Source organism: Balaenoptera borealis (assembly GCF_965194805.1).
Source record: "Balaenoptera borealis genome assembly, chromosome: 3".
Classification (NCBI taxonomy): Eukaryota; Metazoa; Chordata; class Mammalia; order Artiodactyla; family Balaenopteridae; genus Balaenoptera; species Balaenoptera borealis.
In genome coordinates, this window is record NC_138866.1 from 143,355,834 (window position 1) to 143,372,498 (window position 16,665).

General features: G+C 40.5%; 1 protein-coding gene across 13 annotated transcripts in view; it reads left to right on the top strand.

Annotated features, from left to right (window-relative positions):
* Window positions 1-16,665, top strand: part of AKAP13 (A-kinase anchoring protein 13) — a 343,304-nt gene that overhangs the window by 290,461 nt on the left and 36,178 nt on the right. For all 13 annotated transcript variants that reach the window (XM_082388883.1, XM_082388891.1, XM_082388889.1 and 10 more), the window contains one exon: window positions 2,654-2,828. In XM_082388883.1, the coding sequence (XP_082245009.1) occupies window positions 2,654-2,828 (175 nt within the window). The remainder of the gene's footprint in view (window positions 1-2,653; window positions 2,829-16,665) is intronic.

Sequence of the window (16,665 nt, forward strand, 5' to 3'; positions counted from 1 at the left end):
GGTTGCTCTGATGGCAGCTCGGAGCTCCTGGGCTGTGCCCCGCCGGCATGAGCCCCTCCTTCTGTGAGAACACATTTCCTGGCATGGGGATCGAATCATGTCGGTAAAATGGGGTCGGTTTCATGAAGCACCCCTTATAACAGTGAGATTCATAGGACCAAAACATGGGGAGGTAAGCACCTGACTTCTTTAAAGCACTAACCTAATAAATACAGAAAGAGACAGTGGAGTTTATTGTTTTGTGTTGTTTTTATCCCTGGAGGAGCTAGTTTGGATTGTTGCAAAGGATGAGGAAATTATTTATTATCTCTTCAGATTCGAAGAGCATTGCAAGGCTTGAGAGAGTTGCCATAGAAGATTTTCTTTTTTTTTTTTAAAGGTAGAAATGAGTTTTTTTTTCTTTTTTTCTTTAAAGTTATTTATTTATTTATTTTTTGGCTGCGTTGGGTCTTTGTTGCTTTGCGCAGGCTTTCTCTAGTTGCGGCGAATGGGGGCTACTCTTCATGGTGGTGCACAGGCTTCTCATTGTGGTGGCTTCTCTTGTTGCGGAGCACGGGCTCTAGGTGCGTGGGCTTCAGTAGTTGTGGCACATGGGCTCAGTAGTTGTGGCACGCAGGCTCAGTAGTTGTGGCACACGGGCTTTGTTGCTCCGTGGCATGTGGGATCTTCCCGGACCAGGGCTCGAACCCGTGTCCCCTGCATTGGCAGGTGGATTCTTAACCACTGCGCCACCAGGGAAGTCCCCATAGAAGATTTTCTTAACTCTTGCTTTTTTTAGCATGCTTTTTTTTAGCTTTCTTGAGCAAAATGTCAGGTGCTTTTCAGTTTAACATTTTATGTATGAAGAAGCCTTTAGCAAAATTTAGTTAAAAGAAAGAAATTATTAGCAAAACTCAATTTTTATTATTTTTATTAGTTTACATACTTTAGCAGTTACGAATTTTCACTCAGAACAGTTTCCTGTTTTGTAAAGTGAAGTAGTTTGTTTTTCTCCCTTCCTCTGCATTATTTTTTATGGTTCTAAAGTGTAGCAATTTGGCTCTTAGAGTTTTATGATATTCATTCTGTTAACAAAGGAGTTTACATGAATCATAGACTTAGCAAATATTCACCATTTCAGTATAGCATATGGGTTCTGAATAGGAAGTCAGAGGACCTGTTCTGATTTTAACTGCAGATCATTTGCTGTGTGACCTTCTGTGAGTCAACAAACCTCTCCAGCCCTTGGCAGTAGAGCGTAGTGAATGAGAACTGAGCTTTAGAGTTGGCAGATCTGGAACTCAATCCCAGCTTGGGCAGTTACTGGTGTGTGGCCTCCAGTACAGTATGAGACATCTCTAAGCCTCAGTCTCCTCAAATGTGAAACGGAGATCATAGCTGGTACTTAGTTCGTTGGATTGTACCCAATGTATGAGAAAATTCATGTCAGTTGTATACTACAGTGCTTGGCACACAGTAACTGTTCAAACTTTTAGCTGCTATGTATTATCTTGCTCTTTTCAGTTAGAACATGGGGAGCATAATGCCCACCCTACTCACCTCAGAATTATTGAATCGGATGAAATAATGTATGTAGAAGGCATTGACTCAAAATGTAAGGCATTTGGTAGTTGTCAGGATCACTGACTTTGGGGTACCTATTTTCCAGGAATTTTTTTAGATTACAACAGTAGTATTGTATGCCCTGGAAAATGGGTACCCCAAAGCTAGTGGTGATGACAACTGTTAAATGCATTCTACCTACCTCTGTGAATTGTAGTTCATGGTCCAGTTAGTTTGAAAGAAAATGATTCATTTGGTATTGGTTAACCAGCCAAGTGTGTGCCTAACCATGTTTGTGAAGGACCTCTTGTGGAGAGCGTGTAGTTAGACCCACAGCCCTCATCTCCTGACAGTAGTGTGTACCTGAAATGTCCCTGGCTGCTTTGGGTATTTTATTAAGGATCTAGCACTCATTAGTATTTCTTTAAATTTTTAGGGTTTAAATCCCTCCTCCCCGAATTTGAAAATTGGGCCAAAGTTAATATCTATGAACCTTGAAATTCTAATTAGTAAGGACAGAAAATGTGTATGTGGGGGGATAGTTAATATTTCTGGCTAGAGTAAGGGAGGAAACATCAGAGACATGCCCTCACGTGGGGATATGTGATGGCTGGGAGGCAGTCAGAGGGGGGACCCTCGAGTCATTTTTGATGCTGCCCAATCATCTTTCCTCTCCCTCAGGCTGGTCCCAGGACTGTCACCATCCTTTCTTCTGCTTCCTGCCTGCAGCTGGCCCTGAACTCATTGCTGGCTTCCCCTGTGGGCCGATTCACGGCCACTGCAGACTCCTCCTCCTCCAGCACCAGAAGCCTCTTTCTCTCTGGTGCTGGTCATTGGGCAATGAATGTGTCTGCTGGCATAAATAACCAGTGAATAAGCCACTGACAGAACTGTTTAGCCTTCCCAGTCCTCTTAAGGTTTTTCTAATGTAGCTCAAATGTCCACAGCTTAATAAAAAAAAAATTTTGTCCAGGACAGAGTTCTGAATTTTCATCCAAAACATTCACCAGCCACTGTTGACCACATGCCAGCTGGGTACCCTTCCAGAAGGGAAGGCCTTCTAGTGTTAACTGAAGGCCTTCAGTTAACTGTCGACTGTTTTCTTTGGCAGGAAAAGGAAAAGGAGAAAGATAAAATTAAGGAGAAGGAGAAAGATTCCAAAGAGAAGGAGAAGGACAAGAAGACTGTGAACGGGCACACTTTCAGTTCCATCCCTGTTGTGGGTCCCATCAGCTGTAGCCAGTGCACGAAGCCTTTCACCAACAAAGACGCCTATACTTGTGCAAGTAAGAGACGTGCTTCTTCCTGTGTGATGGAACGCTCTTGGCTCAGAAAAACTCATTTCTAACTTCCTGTCCTTCCCACCCCTAATCTGTTCCTCGTTTATGTGGAGAAGTAACCTTTTTTCTATCTTTCTTTGAATAGCATTGAAGAAATTAATTCTAGATATATAACATACAGCCTATAATTTTTTCAGACAGCCGAATTTTAAATATTCTGTCCCATTGTCCGTAAGCCACTACCTTATTCCAGAAGTCCATGTCAGCATGAAAGCAGTCTCATAACCTCAAACCCTCAAGCTACCCAGCAGTCCCTTGTCAGGTCATATATGCTCATTTTTTAAAAATACTCTAGTACTTTGGTATATGCTTCAGCCATTGACCAACGTCAAGCCATGGAAACTGCCAAGGGAGAGGGAGAGTACCTTCGTGTGCAGAGACGTTCCGTATTGACCTCTTGCTGACCTGCTTGCTACCACCTTAAAGCCAAGTCTGTTAACTGAACGTGCTTCCTGGTTTTGACAAGATGCTCTGAAACAGAGGATGGCCAACTTTTTCTGTCTAAGAGCAGATAGCAGACTTCTTAGACTTCATGGGCAATACAGTCTCTGCCACACTACTGAACTCTGCTGCTGTAGTGCAAAAGCAGCCATAGATAATACATAAACCAATGAGTATGGCTGTGTTCCAGTAAAACTTCATTTATGGGCAGTGAAATTTGAATTTCATGTAATTTTCATGTGTCATGGAATATTAATCTTTTCTATTTTTTCAACCATTTAAAAATGTAAAAACCCTTTGTAGTTCACGGGCCATACAAAAATAGGTTACAGGCCAAATTTGGCCCACAGGCTGTTAATTTGCATATCCTTGCTCTGAGGCACTACATCGCAAAATTTTGTGGTTGCACACAGATAGAAAGTAATAATATTCATAGTACACACCAAGGAAAATCAAGGAGGCTGCTTGTGGTCAGAAGTGGCCAGTGTGAAGGTCCACTCTTCCAGAGGCTGAGGTGATTCGCATCTTGTCATACCTGTAACCAATTCAGACCAAATAGTGACTAACTCAGACTCCAAGAAGCACTTCTCAGACCATGATGTCATGACATTGTCTTGATTTCAATCACTTACGTGAAGTATCCCAAGTGATCTGTTACTAAAAATAGTTAAGTTACTGAAATTTGAAATTTTTAAAACTTTATTTGAGCAGAGTCAAAGTTACTGCAATAATAATTTCCACTCACTTGCTTCCTTGATATTTAGAGAAAGAGTGGAGTGACAGCTGGCACACAGCCTATCTTATCCACGCTGCAGCTGTTGTGACTTTTTAAACGACTGGCGTTAATGCTCACGTGCTTGTAAAATGCCTCGTATGGATATATTATACCTCAATATTGTCTACAGCCATATTTGTTTTACTGTCCTTGTTTTTTTTTTTTTTTTTAAAGAAAACTTCCAGGGAGCTCTCATCTCTTTTTTTCATCCTCGTGTACAGATGTCACACACATTTATGTCCTCCTTCATGTGTGACTTACCGGGATGATGATAACGACTCCCGTGTAGTAATACATTTTATGTGACCTCAAGAATGTCACTGTTCAGTATCCCCCCAGCATGTTACTCTGGAGCCCAGGTTCTAATAGGAGTCATTCTTAGGACACCAGTCACCAGTTTAGTTTCTCAGCCACTGGACCCAGACAGCTTCTCAATGCTAGAATAACTTGGTTGTCTAGGGCAGTAGTCACCAAGCACTTTTTAGTATGTTTATCTATCACTAAAACATACTTAGTCTACTCACACGGGGTATGTGTGTGTGTGTAGTGTGTGTGTAAAAAATTACATACATGTCCTATACTATAATTACAAGGAGCTCATTCTAGGAATGAGAAGTCAGGTTTGCCATTTTCTTGTTTGCTGGCTAGTTATTAGTCTTCTTTATATTGTCTTAGATGCACAGTTTCTTTGCAGGAATTTGTCTCTTTTTCATTTTATTTTAGTTGAAACTAAATATAATTTATAAGTTTACTTTATTGAGCACCTGTAAATTTCCATTCATCACAAGATGCTGAAAGTAAACAAACGAGGAAGGGTGCCACTGTTACACATCCCTGACCTACCTTCCGAGGGCCTCTTCTTCCTTCCAGAATCCTCTAGGATCAAACATAACAGGAAGCCGCCTAACATTAAGGCTGAGTGAGCCACCCATTTATCAGTCTGTATACTAACTCCATTTCTCTTTTAAGTCAATATAAGTGAGAGCTGTAAAACTTTCCTCCTCTATTTCAAAGAATCATTTTGTGCATCCCTCCTGCAAAGTGCCTGATCTCCATTTTGGGAGTACTGGTCTCAGAGAAGAATAGGGAAAGATCATATTTCTTGACTGGCAGCATGAAATTAATATTCAAGGAACTTCATCAGTACAGCAGACTGAACACCTGCTTTCTGCTATAAAACGTAATTTTTAAATATGTATTTTCAATAAAATATATTTTTTAGAAAACTAATGTATAACTGAGCATGCAGAAAAGAAAATCCCCGAACAGTATAGATCCTGTTCTTTCCATTAGGGACTTTTAATAACTCTCAACATCTTCTCTCGCCTGTGCATTTGCTAACGCTTCTTCATAGCAGTTTGCTTCCTTACGTGGTATCTGGGTTTGTTTGGTTTTTTTTTTCGTAAGTTCAGCTTCAGCTTTATAAGACATTTTTCCCTCCCGTGGGAACCTCTAGATTCCCTGTTTTGTCACAGTGACCCTGTGAGGCAGCAGTTCTGCATTTGTTTCAGCTGGATCCCTCAGGGTTTCATCATTCCTAGATTGGGATTCCATTAAACCTCTAGAGAAGATTTCTTTACTCAGGGTTCCAGGAGATATGGATGGTGTAAATTTGGACCCTGGATTCATATGTGATACAGAATTCTCACTCAGCGTCCTGGGGAGGGCAGGTTTCCTTGCTGCTTCTGCAGGGCCAGTAGTAGGTGAACTTTTTCCAGGCCCTTCAGCATGGCTGTTACAGTCTTTAGTTTAAAGCTGTTGGCTTTATTTAGGGGTCTCAGTTCCAGCTCCCACTATGTGCCCTGAGACCGCATATCCTGTCCCCAGTTGAGGGGATGCTCTCTACTGCTCAGAGTACTACGCAACCAAAGGGTAGGTTTGAAAAATAACTGAATAAAACTTCAAGAATGAAAGTAGTTCTTGAAGAATCTTCATGGAGATTTTCACATACTTCAGTGTTCTGTGTCCTCAGTGGATTGTTCTGATTTATATTTATTATGTATATAAAAGAGAAAATGGCTTCCACTCTGTCCTCTGCTTCAGTGGGGGAGAGCTGGGTGAATATTCTAGGAGATCTTGATGACTTCAAACTGGATTTATTTTTTACATTTAACTACCAGTAAGTATGCATTTGAGTTTCTTAAGTTATTCAGCAAAGATCAGTTGCCTGAACTCTGCAAGACACTGTGGTTCATTCAAAAGCAGTTCATCAACAAATATTCATTGAGCAGCTGAATGTGCCAGGCACCTTTCTCTTACTCTTTTTTCTCAAAACTGAATATATTTGACATGTAACATTGTGTAAACTTAAAGAATGCAAAGCGTTAATTTGATGCATTTATATATTGTAATCTGATTGCCATTGTAGCCATATTTAGCACCTCTATCACATCACATGATGATCCTTTCTTTTTAGTGGTTGGAGTATATAATTAGAGGCACCTTTCTCAAGTTGCTTATTACACAGTGGCTTATAAGAAGAGTTCTCGGGACTTCCCTGGTGGTGCAGTGGTTAAGAATCTGCCTGCCAATGCAGGGGACACGGGTTCAAGCCCTGGTCCGGGAAGATCCCACATGCCGCAGAGCAACTGAGCCCGTGCGCCACAACTACTGAGCCTGTGCTCTAGAGCCCGTGAGCAACAACTACTGAAGCCCGCGCACCTAGGGCCCATGCTCTGCAACAAGAGAAGCCACTGCAGTGAGAAGCCTGCGCACCACAATGAAGAGTAGCCCGTTCGCCGCAACTAGAGAAAGCCCACGCGCAGCAAAGACCCAACGCAGCCAAAAATAAATAAATTAAAGAAAGAAAGAAGGGTTCTCAAGGTATAATCCTTGGTATTTTATTTACTCGTTGCAGCATTATTCATATTGTGGAAAATTTTAAAGGAACTAAATATCCAACAGTAAAATATAATATATTCATCAGGTGGAATATTAGGCCAATAGTAAAAATAGAATAGATCAAAGGTCGGCAGGCTTTTTCTGTGAAGGAACTGATAGTAAGTACATTAGGCTCTGCAGACTATTGGGTGTCTGTGGTGACTACGCTACCCAGCTCTTGCAGCACAAAAGCAGCCATAGACAAGGCATAAATGTGAATGTGACTATGTTCCAGTAAGTCCGTATTTACAAAACAGACGTGGGCTGACTTCGGCCCCCAGGCCACGGTTTGCCAGCCACTGGGATAGCTCTGCAGGTACAGACAGATTTCCAAGACATTTTGATAACTTAAGAGGCAATAAATAGAACTGTGTGTATGATCCCAATTTATAGAAAGCCAAGAAGTAAACAGTAATTGTTTACGTAGATGTATGAGAATATCTAAAAGGATATACACCAAACTGTTAACAATTTGAAAAAGAGGATAGGAGAGGAGAGATTGAAGGGGACTAAGTTTTTATTTTATACTTTTGTGTTGTTTGAATTTTTTAAGACTGTACTTAAATATTGTTTCTCTGAGTAAAAAAAAAATGTAAACATCAGATCACTGGTAGTTTCAAAGGTTTTTCTGGTTGTCAGCTAGTCTCTGATGAAAGAGTAAAATATGTTGATGTTGAATGAAGAACTTAATGACAAAGAGCAAAATGATCTCTGGAAAGCAGTCAGCCTGACAGAAGACCTACGGAGAGTTGCTCTGTATAGCACCAGCATGAATAAGAAGCAGTATCGTTGATTCCACCAACTCTCAGTTCTGAGTTGTGAAGTGAAATATTATCAGAAGCTTTAGGGACAAAAGAGAGAGAAAATCTTGTTTGAGGACCCAAAGAATCCTTTTCTTTGTGCTATAGAGGACCGTAGGTTTGTGGTTATAGTGAGTGGATGACTCTTTCCATGACTAGCTCCAGATAACTTTTCAATTTAAATGCAGGCTGGAAAAAGTTGTCTAATGCATGTCAGTGTATGAAACATCTTATCATTGTCATTGATTTTTGAGTATACATTATTTCCAGGTTAAAAGAGTTGAATTATACTCTCCTTGACTGTATCGTTAGTCTGTGTTAGACTACAGTGACTACTGAACCTGCAACTGACATATGATTGATTTGTCAGGTAGCAAAAATACCCACTATGATGTAGGAGAACACACCTCTTTTAACCAGGCATCCTAAACCCAGTTTTGTTTTCTTCATACCTTTTCCTGTGAAACATAAATAGAAAGTCTCTTATTGGACTCACTTCATGATGAAATACAGCTAGGGCACCTCAGACTGTTGAACTGCTTTATGCTGTCAGTATAGCGTGTGGCAGAACTCCCCCTGGAGAGGACACCTGGGATACCTTTTGGAAGCTTCTGTGGCCCAAGGATACCAGAGCAACCCATGGAGAATCACTTGTGTGGGGTCTGGTACTGATGAGGAGAAAACAGACTTAAGAGGTTTGAGGGCTTCCCTGGTGGCACAGTGGTTAAGAATCCGCCTGCCAATGCAAGGGACACAGGTTCAAGCCCTGGTCCAGGAAGATCCCACATGCCGCGGAGCAACTAAGCCCGTGTGCCACAGCTGCTGAGCCCGCGCGCCTAGAGCCCGTGCTCCGCAACAAGAGGAGGCACCGCAATGAGAAGCCCGCACACCGCAACGAAGAGTAGCCCCCACTCGCCGCAACTAGAGAAAAGCCCACACGCAGCAACAAAGAACCAACGCAGCAAAAAATAAAATATTTTAAATAAATTTAAAACAAAAAAAGAGGTTTGAGACTTGTAGACTTAAGTTCTGAGCCACACATCTGTGTAGTAATTAAATAGTTTGGTAGATAGGACAGTGGTTTTCAGAATGTTTTTTGTGGAACAGGTGTTTTGCAAGTTCCAGATTTTGGGATTTAAACTAATTTAAAACTCACTTAAAAATATACATGCTCAAAAGTGTAACCAAATTTTAACATCAGCATATTAACTTTAGCTGTCAGTCTACCTACTTGTTTGGATTTTTCCTTCCATCTCGAATTAATTGAAGAATGTAATATAATTGCAAGGCAAGCCATTTTTTTTAACTGCTAATATTTGTACCAGCTTATCTATGAAAATGAAGATATTCTCTATGTTATGTATGCAAAACTAAATACAGACATAAATTAGATGCTGAGGTAGTTAAGTGAATTCCAAGTATAATATGCACCTGATTTCTCATTTTTGGATCCATCAAAACAACTTCATTGTCTCTTTTATTGACTTCAAAAGTAAATGTTAAAATTATAGTTCAAATATCTATACTAAATATTTTACATATTTGATAGCACACAATATAACAATATTTTATTTAAGACTTTTTAAAAGTAGAAAATCAGTAAAATAGGTCGACTACTCGTTTTATGCTAACAGTGTTTATAATAAGTAGGATGGGGGTTTTTTGGTTTAATTTGTCATTTTTAATGTTAAAGTCACCTCAGGTGTCTATTTCTTTTGGAAGCAGATTATTTCGTGGAGTCCAGTGTGTCATGACAAGAGTCTTTTCTGTTTGGAGAATCAGTCTGGGGGAGGAAGTATCGTCATCATGTCCTCTGCCAGCGGTTCTTTGACTTATGGAAATCACTTGATCAAACTGAAAATGTCACAGATTATCTTAGTTCTACCCGCTTAGCAAAACAAGGAAGAAAAGTTAATGTTTTTCAGTTTAAACTGAAAGAATCAAGGGACTTCCCTGGTGGTCCAGTGGTTAAGACTCTGTGCTTCCAGTGCAGGGGACGTGGGTTCAATCCCTGATCGGGGAACTAAGATCCCACATGCCGTGTGGTGTGGCCAAAAAAATTTTTTTAAATAAAATTTAAAATAAATAAATAAACTGAAAGAATCAGACGGCAAAAAGGAACTGTTTGATAGGGCCTGATTATTACCCTACTATGCACCTAAGGTGCAAAAATACATTTTTAGTTTAAATACCACCCCACCTCAGAATCTTAGGGGCTACCTATCTCAACTATACCTTTGCAGTCCGCTCCAGAGGTAATGTTGAAATAATCTCGACATTTAGTGGTGGCATTAAGGTCTGTATGTTGACAGGGTGCTGCTGCCTGCCACTTATAAAAAGAGGGGAAAAAATCAAGGCTTGAAAGCAAAGGAACAACGTGTAGTCATCTTCCCAAAGGAACAAAAGTAATGGGCTGGTTCTCTCCAGCTTCCTGAAGAACAGTGCCTGCAGTGCATGTTTGTGTGTATGAAGCACCATCTGTAACCTTGGCAGGAAGTGGAAAATATGAGTAATTTGGGGACTCAGAATCTCTTTTCCCCCCTCCCTCCATCCCCTCTCATGTCCAGGATCTTCCCAGGGGTCTCTGGAAACATAGCATCCCTCCAGTTCATTTAACTCCCAGGAAACCCTTGTGCTCTTAGCTTCCCTTTTTTGGTTTAACATTAACCGTGTTTGCTGACCCTGGAGCCTCAGACCCCAAGTGGCTGCTCAGTCAGTTTTGACGCGTGGTTTAGAGAGATCAGCCGCATGGTGGTTCGTCATGGTTATGTGTGACAATGGTTGATGTTGATCTTCGCCCGTCTTTCAAATGTTTTTATTCACTTTAATATATCTTTTTGCATTCAAATATTAAGAGATTCAGCAGGATAGAATTTTTAAAACAAATCAGCATCTCTTGACCCCAGTAGAACACACCTGGACCGGTCTGAAGTCATAGTCGTGGTGAAAGCTGAGTCCCTTAGGTGGAACTGGTCGAGATCACAGATGCTAGAATTAGCAAGGAGCAGGAGCGAAGCCTCCCTGTGGTTCCTCTGCAGTCTGCTCCTGGAAAACAAACAAATGGTGAGCGCAGGGACTGAAGCCCCGTGTCGGGACTACTTCAAAGTAGTTCACTTTATGAGAAACTTGACAGGGTTGTGTGTGTTGTTTGTTTGTTTTTTTTTTAACTCAGCCAAAACTCTACTCTTATTTTAGGATTTCAGTGACTTGAGTGGAGAAAGAAGAAGAGCGTCTTTCCAGTTCTTACTTCTTGTAGTTACGTAAAGCTTTCCTTGAATAATCAGCTGTTCTTTCCAGCTGCCACGGATAATTTGGTCTTTGGAATGCTTGGTGTGGAGTCTTTCAGAGTATGGAATCCGTTCTGTTCGGGGTTTTTTGGATCTTGCCAGTGGTTCTGTTTTGTTTGCTTTAAACAGATGTAAAATGACATTGAGATTATTGTGGATTTATTTTCTGTTGTGTTAGCAGCTTCTGAGTACTTTTGTGGTAGGTTGGTTCTCTTGATTAAAAAAATAAACAAGTAGACCAGCTGCAATCTAAGTAGGAAACATAAGAGTTTAGAATGTGTGTGTTGGTTGGATTCAGCTTTAGATTTTATCCAGGAAGACAGCTCTCTAGATAGGCAGTTTTCTCGTATTTAGAATTCATTGCTTAGATAGTAAAATACATATAACTGATTAAGGAAAAGAAGTTCGTTTATGGAAAAGGAAGGTGAAAGAGCCGAAGCAATAAAGTCAATTCTTATCCAAACAGAGCACTTTCATTTTGGGTTTTGTTTGTTTGTTTACCAGTGTTCTTCTGAAAACTGCTGCTAGGTGAGCACTTCAGCTAAGATGATTTGGCTCATTTGTGGCTTTCCTCTTGTCCTGTACATCAGCATTGTGGTTATTACACCAACTACCAAGAATATCTTACAAGGCTTTTGTATCTACACTCTATCAGTCCAGACCAGGCAGTGTCTCACACTCCCCAAAGAATTTAAACAAGAAGTTGTGGAAATAATTTTGGAGCGTGTATTTCTAAATTGTTGGTATTTAAATGTTTTTTTTTTTTGTTTTTGTTGTTTTGTTTGAGTTTTCTTGGTTAGGGTTGACACAGTAGGAAGAAGTTGCACCTTTCTCTCCTTAAAGTTAAAAAATTTGCCAACCTTTATCCTTAAGAAGGGTCAGAGAATTTTCCCCAGATGGGTTTTGCTGCTCAGACCTGTCTCTAGGAGGAACTCTTCAGCACATCACCCACTGGACTGAAGTGGCAGAAGAGCCCTTCCTTCAGGTCCCCAACACAACTCAAGGTGAATCCTTCCCTTAACAGGGAGGCCTGGAATATGCCATGCTGTAATTTCAATTTGGCATGGCCACTCCTCTTACCCTTCCTAATGCTGATTTTCTTAAGCCAGTCTCTCTAACGGGTTGTTTGATTTTTCTGCTGAAAGAGAGTGTATAGTATATTACAGTTCACCAAAGATCTGGTGGCAGAGGTTAAAAAAAACGCAGCAACAGATAGATGATAGCTCCCAGTCATGTGGGTTTTCCTTCATATCCTTTTGTTTGATGCCTCCTTGTAGCAAGAAGTTGAAGGCTGGGCTGTTTGCTTTTAAGTTCAGAGGAGTCTAATTAAGGGTCAGCTCTGTTGCCATAAACCACTGTGCCAAGACCTTTATGAAGAACTTTAAAGAATGAAAGTATATTGCTTACTGCTATCAGGAAATCTTTTTGAAAAATAAATAAAAGGCCAAATAATTCTTTGGTCTCCCTAACAACATGGTATAGTTTGTGGCAGAGAGCTTGAAAGTGTATTAGATTTGTCTTTGATTCTTAAGTTCTCAGTAATTGTCTGTTTTCCAAAACAGAGGTTTTTAACCACACCGACTTTGGCTGATGTCAGTGGGGCCGGAGTTTCTAAATCACCCACGTATACCTCTAAAACCATTGCCATGAACTGAGTCCAGGACAGCCTGGTAACAAGTAGAGTGGTTTGCAAGTAGGTACTTGAGTAAGTTAACCAGACATCCATGCAAACTGTTTATCTCTAAGACTTGTGACCATGTTAATAAAGCATATTAAAATTTTCAGCTGGGTTGTGGGTTTGGGGACATGTCTCAGTTAACTAAAGTGAATCTGCGTGAAAAGTTGTTTACCAGAAGTGCATTTTAACTATTACTTCTGCTTTTATGATTCATCAATTGCAGTTGTCTTTTAAATCTCAAACACTGGCCTGAGAACTTGAATATTGCTAAAATCTGTTTAAAAGTGATTGTACCTTTCCCATTGTGTAATTCTGTATAGGGTGATGGAACTGATGGGGAGGAAAGGAACAGGAAGAATGCAACTTGAGAGCAAGTCACGGTGTACTAGTTGGTCATTTTTGTAGATCAGAATTAGTGGCAAGTTCTCAAGCAAATCCACCACCCTGTGTTGCCCATTCATGCCTAAAATATCGATTTTCATTACAGCAAAGGAGAAAATGCTGTTTTTTAACTGGAATATAAGATAATAAAATCTAGTTGAAAATTGTTTTATATTTGTTTTAAAAGATAAGCAAATGCAGGGAACTTTGAAGGAATTAGAATTTGGGTTTTAAAAAAGAACACACTAATATAAAATAGTACATGGATAACATAACCAACACCTATGTGCCCATTACTCAAGATGAAAAAAAAAGTAACGTTTTGTCATATTACTTCAGATTATTTTTCAGTTTTGAAGAAATAAACCATTATAGTTAAGGTTGAATTCCCCTGTTGCCCTGCCTAATCCCATTCCTCTTCCTTCCTCCCCAAGACAAACACTATCATGAATTCAGTGTGTATGTAGCCAGTGTTTTATAACTATCTTATATATAAACAATATTAAAAAATTTTTGTTGTTGTTTTTAGTTTATATAAGTGGTACCATACAGTATATCTCATTCTGTAACTTGCTTTATTCTCCTCAGCATCATATTTGGGGGATCCAGACAGGATATTGAAACACGTGGATCTAGATTATTGACTTCTAACTCTCATATGATACTTCATTTTTGATTATATCAAATCTGTTCCACTGCTAAGTCATTTGGGTTATTTCCAATTTCTGTCTGTTACAAACAGTGCCGCAGGGAACATCCTTAATTGTACTTGTGTGTATCACCAGGCTATATACCAAGAAGGGAATTGCTAATTCATAAAGTGAGCACGTTTTTACCTTTACTAGATGTTGCCAAGTTACTTTCCAAAATGTATGTACCGTCCATCGGCAGATGATGCCAGCTCCTGCATCACCATATCCTCACCAGTACCTAGAACTGGCAGACTTTTATTTTGGCCAATCTGGTTGGACGTGAAATGATATCTCTATGTTGTTTGAGCTGGCATTTCTCTAATTTCTAGAGAGCTTGAGCACCATTTTGTGTTTTTTGTGAATTGCCTGTTCATAGTCTTTGTATTGTTTTTCTGTTTGGTTCTTTGTCTTACTGTTTTATGAGGAGCTTTAAACATTTTTAAGATGGTGTTGTTGGATGTGGCACTACCTTTAATTCCATTTCGAAATGTGTGCTTTTCTTTGTCCATGATATGAATTCATTAGTTTTCCTCATATTCTTATCACCCATGTTTTAAAGTATATTTTGTTTAAGTAAAATGGAGTGAAGAAGAGGTTCTCCTAGGGTACCTAGGCAAGACTCAAGAGAGGGTAAGGAAGAATGGGATTAAAGAAGATGTATGTGAAAGACAGAGGGAAAAGATGGGGAGGGGAGCTGGAAAGCCTGTGCATGAGAAAGAGATGATGGATCGACAAGACCACTCCGTGGTCCCAGGCATCTGTGTAGCAGGGGAGGGGAGACATGTACCCTGAGTAAGGATAGTGGGGCCGACGGAGGGGAAACATGTTCTGTCTCACTAGAAGATGAATGTACATGTTTGCCTCAACTACTTTGTTATACTTCGTGCTGTGGGTCTAGCAGCTTGGAGCTCACCTGCCCACCCGTCTCCCTCCTTCAGACATCTAGTGCTTACTGTGGGCCGGAGGCTGGGGGTAGGGATATAAAATTTAGAAAGACAGAGTTAGACTCCCTCCAGGAGTTTTCTCTCCAGTGGAAGAGTGTGGCCATCACAGTACAGTACCATGACAGAGGCAAGCATGGAATACCAGAAGCATAGAGGTGGGGAGTCTTATCTTCCCTGCGAGAGTCAGAGAAGACTTCAGAGAGCTGACTCCTGCCAACCTAGTCAGGGAAGGAAGAGAGGGAAAGGGACACAAGTACAGGAAGCAGTTTGTTCAGAGCTCAGAGGTGTGACAACATGGCAAGGGGCTAGAAATGTACACAGCACATGATGGGCTATGTCAAGCTAAGTAAGAAGTTTGGGCTTTATCCTAAAGATGATGGGTAGCCATTAAAAAAGTTTCTGAGAAGTGAGAGGCAAAAAGTTTTGAATACAAATCAATAAAGACGAACGGTCCAGCCCACCTGTTGCCTCTTTGACCCTTTCTGGAAGACCATTGGCTTGTGAGGCTTAAAGTCTTTAGCCAAAGTTCACCAAGTCTAGATCCTGGAATATGAATTACATTGCCTGATGTATAGAAGGGCATAACAGCATTGGCATCTCAGAGTTATGTGGATTTCTATTTGTGATTCCGCTTTTTTCTCTGAGTAGTAAGATGATTTCTTTATCAAAATGTATCCTTATTTTCAAGTAGCAGAGAACTAGACAATTTAATGAGGGCCAGTGGTTTCCGGTTCCTGAGAAAAATATCCTCAAAATGTTTCCTTTTGCTGATTAGAATGAGTCACTCCCCAGGGGTCTCGTTCTGCAGAGCCTTCCTTGTGCCCAGAAAGGGATGTTGCTGAGAAACCCTGGCGTTAATATTCAATAATACATAACCCTTTTATAACTGCTGACTTCTGGAACAGTTTCACGACTTATGTGGAAATGGTCATGATCACAAACAGTAGAAATTGCAGGGAGCATAGCATCCATGTAGCTCCCTTGCAGTCTCCTCCTGGAGAAGAAAACAATGGAAATAAGAATAGAGCTGTGACTGAGATAAAACCTTCCAGGTTTTTTCCTCTCGTTGATTCCCTGAGTGAGCCTTTCCCAGGAGAGTCTCTCCTCATGCTGCCCTTGGCAAATGGATGTCTCTTCTGATTGTTTAACATCAGAAAAATGACCAGGCAGTGAATTTCACTTGGGGTGGAGCTAGAAGAGCTTAGCTAGATAGAAGGCTTGGTAGGCCTGAGAGTAAAAGGCCCAGAATACTTCACCCCACCCCACTTCCAGACAAGTTCCCGCTCTGGGCCATCCTGTCAACAAAAGTAGAGTTGCTCCCTATCGCCTCTTTTATGGAAATAGCTTCAGCCAAGATTCCTCCAGTTGGAACTTTCCCTAACCATGCCCTGAAGGATGGGTCTGTCCTAGTGATAATTCAGATGACTAAGTTGAAAACTCTTCTGCAACATGAACCTTATAGAACAATCTAGTGGATTTACTTGGAAAATTATCTCTTTCTTCAAGAGATGTAGCATAAGGAGTCTTATAGGATCACAGAGAAAAGGAACTTGGAGGAGAATGTGGTACTTCCTTTCATTTTATAGGTCTGAGGAAACTGAGACCTATAGAGAAGGAACTTGCATAGGGTAACATTAACTAATCAGGAGAGCCAGGACCTAAATCACATTTAGTGTGATGGTTGTTCTTCTAGTACTCCTTTTAGTGTTGATAAGATATTTGACATACTGTAATCTAGGTTGTGTCAGGGCACTTGGCGTTTGGATAAAATAGACATAAGATCTCAAACAGACGTTTGAGTAGGTGGCATGAGCCAGACATTATGCTAGGGAGACCTAGTTAAGGATTCGGCAGTAGATGAAGGGACCCTGCCCTAGAGGAGCACTCAGTGGAGGAGAAAACCAT